The 9499-nt window shown below is 37.6% G+C and overlaps 1 protein-coding gene across 1 annotated transcript; it reads left to right on the top strand.

Moving 5' to 3' along the window:
• The first annotated feature begins 564 nt into the window (after nt 1–564).
• On the top strand, nt 565–1125 carry LOC112091711. Its single transcript, XM_024165973.1, has one exon. It carries the CDS (start codon nt 565–567, stop codon nt 1123–1125), a length of 561 nt encoding a protein of 186 aa, XP_024021741.1.
• Nucleotides 1126–9499: the final 8374 nt, after the last annotated feature.

The raw sequence follows: 9499 nt of genomic DNA, 5'->3' as shown, positions 1-9499 counted from the left end.
GACATGGAATAGGTTTCAGTTTGCAATAGAAAGACAATTTAGCCAAAACTTTGGAGGTTCTCTCGGGGAGAGAAGAAAGCTTGAAAGTTTCACCGATAGTGACACTAAATAACTAGGAATTTGGAGATGGAATTTGTGATATATTGTAAATAATTGTGGATAATGAATACGTACTGTGTTGAACTTCGATTCAGGTGTTGCGTGGATGTTTGGAATAATGTTACTTTGAGTAATACTATTTTGATCAGGAAATGAGTATTTAGTATTTATTGACTAAGAGTGAATGCTTGATAAATGATGTGCATGTAGGAATAACGTACACACACTAGTACATTAAAACAAATGGCATGTGGAAGATCTCGTAACATTCCTTGATGAGAGCAATCAGAACCAGCTCATCGGGGAGATGGTAATGAACTCAGAAATGACGCTCCCTAAGTGCCTCCTGCTAGGGCACAAGTGGATGAGATAGCAAGATTACAGGAAGCAGTAAGGCTACAAGTGGAGAAAATTCACTAGCAAAACAAGAGACTTAATGCCTTCATGGAACGAATTAAGGCTAATATGAATCCACCGCCACAACAACAACAACTGCCATTACCACTGCAATCGGCACGGGATCAGAATGAGGCTCAAGTGGGAGAGCCAGTGTATGAACGATTTAGGAAGCAACGACCTCTGACATTTGAGGGGGACACTGATCCATTAATTGTTGAAGAATGGAGGTGTAGTCTTGAGAAGATTTTTGACTTCATGAAGTTGATAGATAAGGAAAAAGTGGCATGTGCGGTGTATCAAATGAAGAACAATGCAAGAATTTGGTGGGACATTGTTAAGAGGACCGTGCATGTGAATACTCTAACCTGGACGGGATCTCTGGAGCTGTTAAACTCTAAATACTACAATGCTAACATTCTGGATGCAGAAATGGATGAGTTTCAAGAGTTAAAGCAAGGGAACTCTACCGTGATTGAATATGCGCAGAAGTTCGATCAATTGTCAAGATTTGCACTCGGATTGGTAGCAACAGAAAATGAGAGAAAAAGGAGGTTTATGAAAGGTCTAAGGTCAGATTTGGCAAAGTTAGTGGATGCTGGTGAGATGGGGCCATGCACCTATGCATAAGCTATTGAGCGAGCGATTCAGAAAGAAATGTGGGAAAATGTTGAAAAAAGACAGGCTCAATTTTTAGGGACCAAGGGTGACACCGGTTCTAATTCTCAGTCTCATTTTAGCAGCCGAGGGAATTTTCAACAAAGAGGGAATTTTGGAACAGAGGAGGACAAGGACCCCAGCGGGAAAATTTTAGAAATCGAGGCAATAGGTACTTTAGAAATAATAACCGAGGCGGAAGAAGCAACCGAGGTAGAGACGGGTAAGGAAATTAGAACATGCTGAATCGAGGAGATGACTGGAGACAACAGGGCCAACGGGGCTTTGAGTTGTGGCCATACTGCAACAACTGCCAGCGCCGACATCGTGGAGAATGTTGGACGAAGAACTTTAGGTGTTATACTTGTGAAAAGCCTGGGCATTATGCTAGAGATTGCCTAGACAACCTAAAACAAGGAGGACGTGGTGGAAATCAACAGAAGACAAATGCTCAAGTGTTTACCCTGACTCAAGGTGAAGTGGAGGCTAGACCTTTCGAAGTTATTCAGGTCAGCTCTCTATGGCTGAAACTACTACATATGCATTAATAGACTCAGGTGCTTCTCACTCTTTTATTGTTGTGAGCTTCGCTATAAAGTTAGGGAGAATGCCAAACGAGCTAGGGGAAGTGTGTAGAGTGTTTTTACCTTCAGGAGATAGTTTGAAGTTCCAATCTTGGCTTAGAGCAGTGCCTATTGTCATTTTTGGTAGAGAATTGTATGTAAATCTAATCATACTAGAGATGTATGATTATGATGTCATATTGGGGATGGACTGGCTAGCATAGTATAATGTTGTGATAGACTGTAAAAAGAAGAAAGTGATCTTCTTGCCCTCTGGAGAGAGAGAAGCATTCGAGTTTCGTGGAATCTCCCGCAAACAGAAATTGCCAATTATATCAGCTATGAAGGCTTATAAAATGCTAGCTAGTGGTTGTGTTGGATATATAGCTAATATTATAGACACGACGTGGAAAGTAATGCTTGAGCCTAAAGACGTTCCAGTGGTTCCAGATTTCTTGAATGTTTTTCTGGAGAATTTACCTGGTCTGCCACCAGATCGAGAGTTGGAGTTTGTGATTGAGTTATTACCTGGAATTGCACCGATTTCTAAAGCTCCATATCGTATGGGCCCAGCGAAACTGAAGGAATTGAAGACACAATTGTAAGAATTATTGGATAAAAAGTTTATTAGGCCAAGTTATTCACCTTGGGGAGCACCGGTGTTGTTCGTTAAGAAGAAGGATGGCACGATGAGGATGTACATTGATTATCGAGAGCTAAATAAGGTTACCATAAAGAACAAGTATCCTCTGCCGATGATTGATGATTTGTTTGATCAGCTCCAAGGTGCAACAGTCTTCTCGAAGATTGATTTGAGATCGGGGTACCATCAGCTGAAAGTTTGAGAAGAGGACATTCCCAAGATAGTATTCTGAGCTAGATATGGCCAGTATAAGTTTCTAGTAATGTCATTTGGATTGACTAATACCCCAGCAGTGTTCATGGATCTCATGAATCAAGTATTTGAAGAATATCTTGATAAATTCATGATCGTATTCATTGATGATATACTAGTGTATTCGCGAACGGAGCAAGAGCATAAGGTACACCTGCGATTAGTGTTACAAAGGTTGCAAGAGAAGAAATTGTACGCCAAGTTCAAGAAATGTGAGTTTTGGTTGGAGAAAGTGTCATTTCTTGGACATATGGTCTCAAGGGAAGGAATTTTAGTGGATCCATCTAAGGTAGAAGCCGTGAATCAATGGAAGAGGCCGAATAATGCTACTGAAGTTTGTAGCTTACTCAGATTAGCAGGGTATTACCGACGCTTCGTCAAAGGATTCTCAAGAGTTATGCAACCTTTGACTCAACTCACTTGCAAGAACATCAAGTTTGAGTGGACAGACAAATGCGAGGAATGCTTTCAAGAATTAAAGAAGCGATTAACTTCAACTCCAATTTTGGCTATTCCTTCGGGTAGTGAAGGATATGTGATATATAGTGATGCCTCTGGACTAGGTTTGGGAGCAATATTAATGCAACATAGAAAGGTAATTGCCTATGCTTCTCGGCAATTAAAAGACTTTGAAAAGAATTATCCGACGCATGACCTTGAGTTAGTCGCTGTAGTGTTTGCATTGAAGATATGGAGACACTATCTATATGGAGTACACTGTGACATTTACACAGACCATAAGAGTCTGAAGTATATCTTCACACAGAAGGAGTTAAACATGAGTAAACGAAGATGGTTGGAATTTGTAAATGATTATGATTGTGATATCCATTACCATCCAGGTAAGGCGAATAAAGTCGCTGATGCCTTAAGTAGGAAGAGAGTGGCCAGTTTGGCTACTTTACCTCAAATACCAGGTCCGTTGAGAAACGATTTGAGTAAACTGGAGATAGAGTTTGTAGTGGGATAGTTATCTACACTATCTCTACAACCGATGATCATGGAAGAGATTAAGGGTAAACAACATTTAGACCCTCTAATTTAACAGTTGAAGCATGAAGTCATAAAGGATAGGCGTCCAAATTTTCAAATCTCAAAAGATGGTGTGTTCGAATTTAAAGGTCAATTGTGTGTTCCTGATGATGAAGAAATTAAACGACAAATTTTGTATGAAGTTCATAATACGCTGTATTCGATGCATCCTGGTACAACAAAAATGTATCAAGATCTGAGGAGTTATTTTTGGTGGCCTGGAATGAAGAAGGATGTAGTGGAGTATGTTGCTAAATATTTAACTTACCAACAAGTGAAAGCTGAGCACCAAAAACTCGGTGGATTACTACAACTGTTGGAAAATAATGGCATTGAGTGCGCAGCAGAATTTTAAAAATTTAATCAACGTCAAAGCCAACCAAGAACATGTTCATGATGCTATATAACATAAATACTAAAGATCTAAATCATACCTTTTGAGATTTAGAAAACTACACGTTTGACAGATGAAAGCGTTCCTAACAGCAACCGAAAGAGCCTCAACCAACTGGTCTTCTTTGCTATTCTTGTTTCCACGATCGGAGTGCGGGTGGGCACACATCGTTCAATCTCTTCTTGGTATTCTTGATCTCCTTCCAATCACAAGAGAGCCAAAGAAAAAATTGTTCTTGAGAATTAAACAATTTTTCCTCTCAGGAATCTTTTTCAATAGCCTCCAAAAAGTCTCTCAAGTGATCTTATGAGTAATGTGACTTAATAGGCTATTTATAGTGTTTAGAAAGTCATACTCCCGTAATAATTAGGTTTTTCAAAGTTCTAATCGCATCCAGAGTCAATTTTGCCACGTCAGCATGCATTTTACGTTACAACCAGTCGACCGGTGACAGAGACGTTATAACTCACCGGTCGACCTGTCTTCACTAACCGGTCGACCTGTCTGCATTGACGAAAGTTGTTTTCCTAGTTTTTCAACACGGAAAACTTGCATAGAGCCTCAGTTTTGATTCAAGCAACCCAATAGAGAAATTACCTGATCAAAACAGTCATATAATAGTCTTCCCATATTAAACAACTCTTAAAACAATAATTCAACCAATTTATCTAGAATTAATTTATCAATTAATTCACCCAATAAATCATTCATGAATTAACTTTGAACCTCTTTTATGGAAATAACACAAGTTACCAATGTGTAGGAAATACGCCGTATCGTTACAGGAAATTATGTGAGCTAGCAAAGGGACCCGATGGACATATATAAATCAAGCTCCTATAATCACAATGCTACTTGTAAACCAACAAGTCCGTCTCATGATTATAAAACTCTAGCGCTATTCCACTAAAAGCCTAGAGCTGCACTCTCGATTTATATAGCGTATTTACAAAGCTCTGATTAGCTCTAGTCCATGACTCAATATATTAGTGTATCATCCCCATAGGATACCCATAATCGACTCGAGGTCAAGTTCCATTTTACCTTCCCGATTACATTTATCTTCTGTTCCATTATCATAGCATCAGAAAAATACTGTTCGTACCATTACAAATAGTAAACCATTAGATAAGACAGAGTAGTCTAATGGCCGAGCGCTCGTATTTTCCAATCCATTGATAATGCATAAGAGGATATCATTGACTCTTTATAGGAGCTATGGATACCACTATCTATGAATAACGAATCTATGCATACATGAGTCATACCCCCAATGTACCGGCAAGCGTACCTTTACATAATGTCAGGATGTCTCCCTTTAGTACATCAAAGGATACAAATCAAGCATACGGGTTCATCATCCATCTCAGGATTAAGATGACAACATATAATTCGTCAAAAGTAATTATTTTATTCAAACAGAATTATTAATTAAAACAATTTAACTTTGGTCCGATCCAATATAGATTTCACCATTAGAAACTATATCAATGTCTCCACCCATGGAGTCCCACCTCCGACGACCAAGACAAGCCGTCTCCGTTAGGAAGTAGACAACATAACAATCTTAACATGAATAAAGTGCCCAACTTTATTCTCTCGATTGTGGATCCTAAGATTTAGACTATCATCTTTAGATTCTTGTCTTCCGCATGTTCTTCACATTACATGCATGACCTAAAGATTTAGAATGACAGTCTCAGACTTTCAGTTTGCTTCTCATACATTTAACTATTATGAACATAAAGAGGACAATACATAGATATATGAAATAAACAAATCTTTATTAATAGTCAAAATGTCTCAAAGAATATTGTTACATTTATTCCTAAGGGCATAAATGCTAACACAACTACTGGAGATTCCAGAATGGAAGTGGGAACAAATTGCCATCGATTTTGTTTCAGGATTGCCGAGAACCGTGAATGACCAAATTGGCTCAATTCCTACCAGTGAGAACAACTTATATGGTTGATAAGCTAGCAGAGATATACATACAAGAGATATTGAGACTACATGGAGTCCCACATTCCATAGTCTTTGACAGAGATAGCAGATTTACATCGACATTCTAGAAGAAGTTACAAGAAGGCCTTGAGACAAGATTGAAGTTCAGGACCGTGATGCATCCTCAGACAGACGGTCAAACGGAACGTACTATACAGACCTTGAAAGATATGTTAAGAGCTTGCGTGTTAGATTTTCAGGGATCATAGAGTAGATATCTACCTCTGATTGAGTTTTCTTATAATAGCAGCTACCAGGAGTCCACCAAAGCTGGTCCGTATGAAATTTTATATGGTCGTAAATGTCGTTCACTGATACACTAGCATGAAATAGGAGAGCACAGATATTTGGGTCCAGAACTTGTAGACTAAGCCAATCAAGCTATTAAGAAAATCAAGGAAAGATTGAAAGTCTCTCAAGATCGACAGAAGAAGTATGCGGATAAAAGATGACGAACACTAGAATTTGAAATAGGCGACAAGGTATTTCTGAAAGTTGCACTAGTCCGGGGAGTAATGAGGTTTGGAAAGAAGGGTAAATTAAGCCTTAGGTACATTGGGCCCTTTGAGATTATTGAGTGCATAGGAAAAGCTGCATATAGACTAGCCCTTCCACCGAGGCTGTCTAGAGTGCATGATGTGTTCCATGTGTCCATGCTATGGAAATATTTGTGGGAACCATCTCATGTGTTCAGTTATGAAACGATAGACGTGGATTCTGAACTATCTTACCAAGAACAACCTATAAAAATTCTAGACAGAAAAGAGAAGGAATTGCGGAACAAGACCATCCCACTTGTGAAGATCCTTTGGAGGAATCATGCAGTCGAAGAAGTGACTTGGGAGTTAGAAGAAGATATGAGAAAGAACTTCCTGGTTTTGTTTTAAGTTTCAGCGATGAAACTTTTGTATGTTATAGGGAATTGTAACGTCCCAATTTTCAGGCTTAAACTTTTGTATTAATTTTGTATGAAGGAATTGTAAGAGAAATGATAAAGGAGTTTAAGGATTAAATTGCAAGGCCTTAGGGGGCAAGATTGTAAGAATTTTCATATTTAGGGGCCAGATTGCAATATAAGAAAAAAAAGGGCAAGCTGCCTTTCACGTGGCATGGCTTGAACTTCAGCAAAGCCACTAGTGTTTCTTCTTTTGCCACGTTGAGAGGATGGGATATTATAGGAAGGAAAAATTTTTTTCACTCACGTCTCTCTTTCACTCTCTCTTTCTCATCTCTCTGTCCGACCCTCTCTATCTCCCTCCCATAAAAAAAATGCTTTCATTAGTTAGAAAACAAAGGGCTTTCTTCAAAATTCTTTAGGTAACCCAGTTTTGAGAATAATTTTGTAGAACCTTGAAGTGTTGCATGTGGTTTTCATGATTAAAGAGGTATGGAACTTTGATTTCTCTTATCCACTGTCTCCAAATCCAGTTTTTAGTTTAAGCCTTGAGCTCTTTGTCCTAATTGTTGTTGAATGAGGTTCTAATCCCATAAACAAGTGAAAAGCCACAAAGCTTGGCCTTCTAGGGTTCATACAAATTTAGGATTTTGACCAATTTTCTGAGTAATCCGAATCTTAGGAGATTTCTTGTAGGGGGCTTTTTGGGATTTTTAGTGTTTTTTAAGGTTTATTTAGGGTTTATTTAGGGTTTTTAGGGATTTTTTAGGGGTTTTTTTGGATTTTTTTGGGTTTCGTTGGGTTTTTAGGGTTTTTAGGGGTTAATTTGTGTGGTCGCTACATGAAAATCCATGAACCGTTCATGACACTTTGATTGTTGTAATTCACATAGGAATATAGTGGGTTAGCAATTGAGGGGACTTCCGAGTGGAGCATGACTATATGATAGATTTTAAGCCTAGAAGTAAAATAGTATTGGAAGAGTTACTTTCCGATGAGATCGGACCACAGCCGACAAGAGTTGTCAGACCACTCAAAGAAAAGACCACAGTTCCTGATCAGACTCCTAAGGCACCTCATCATAGTGACTGAAGACGGCCATAACTTTTGATCCTGAAATCGTTGCTGGGCCTATAATATACCAATTCAAAGCTCCTTTCGAGCTCTACAAACATGGCAGCGCGTAGCCCGCCAACCCAATTTTTGGGGCCAAAATTCACTTGTTTTCATCAGTTTCAGAGGAAAAAAATCGGAGAACTATGTTTGATATTTCAATCTTTTTCAAATTCTTAACTTTCCATTCTTCTTTGGCATTATTTTTTGGTTTTGTATAATGAATGATTTCGATATTTGTCAAAAACCTCTTGTTTTGCTATTGTTTGATAAATCCTTTATCTTCCTAGTTATGTTTCCTGAGATTTGATGATTTCTACTATTATATTCAAGTTGGGGTACGAATTTTGTCTTGCATGCTATTAAATCCAGATTTCCCCAAAAATTTGTGTTTTATTTCAATGTTTCAAATTTACAAAAGGTGTTAAAAATCCCTTTGATGATGTGTTCTTGCTAGTGTAATTGCTTAGCAACTAGTTCTATGGTTAAAGTTTGATGTTGTTCATTTTCAGAAATTCTTTAGCTTGAATCTCAAGTGTTTAATGTTCTAATTTCATAATTAGTAAAGTAATTGTAGTTTAACGTGGAGTTGTGAGTGACTAAAGAATACTTTCCCTTTTGTGGTTTCTGTATAGTTAGGTTTGGATTATAACAACATGTTTTGATTTAACAAGCTTCTCTATAGATTTAATAGCATAAAATTTTTGAGATACTCTATATATTATATTAATTTATGCACAAATAAATTAATCACATTAATTTATATATATCAAGAACTCAATCAGGATAAATACCTAGAAGCCGACTCGGATGATAACTTGAGTACTTTGACCACGAACAGTCCTTGCTCCAAGCTTTGTGTTTAGAAAACCAAAGTCTTCCACGTCGATTCCTTGATTCCATGTAGACGTGTGTGTGGGCACACGCGAGACAAGACAGGTTTCAAAAACACTCAAATTTCCACAAACACCAACGCATGCACGATGTGAAATTTTTGGGAGAAAACTTTTTCCTCTCTTTTTCCTCTTGAGAATTTCGGCCACCTTAATTCTTAGGGCAGAAAATTGTTTTCAAAAATTGTCTCCACAATTTTCTATCATTCTCATATTTAAAGAGTAGAAGTCAAACTTCAAAACAAAATCAAATCTCTATCTCCTATCTGAATTTGGAACAACAAAATCTCCTCTACTTATCCATAAAGTGGCCGGCCACCCCTTAGGGTTTTTACCCTGTGTGTGGCACCAATAACAGATATGGAAGGAAGAGAAATCATCCTTTATCCTGTAGTCTAATTTTAATTCAAATTCAAATTCGAATTTAAGTCAAACTTAAATTAATTTGAATTCTAAATTGAACAACTTATCAAATAAGTTTAAAAGGATAAATTTAAATTATGTTCACAATTCAAATTCAAATTTAAATAATAATTAATTCTAAATAATAATTAA

This window comes from Morus notabilis, unplaced genomic scaffold (assembly GCF_000414095.1).
Source record: "Morus notabilis unplaced genomic scaffold, ASM41409v2 Scaffold203, whole genome shotgun sequence".
NCBI lineage: Eukaryota > Viridiplantae > Streptophyta > Magnoliopsida > Rosales > Moraceae > Morus > Morus notabilis.
The sequence above is the reverse complement of the archived record's forward strand: the minus strand, read 5'-3'. Positions and strand labels throughout refer to the sequence as shown.

Bases quoted from the DNA above. Each gene is read 5' to 3' on its own strand.
- LOC112091711 (XM_024165973.1), top strand. From the start codon at position 565: ATGAATCCACCGCCACAACAACAACAACTGCCATTACCACTGCAATCG.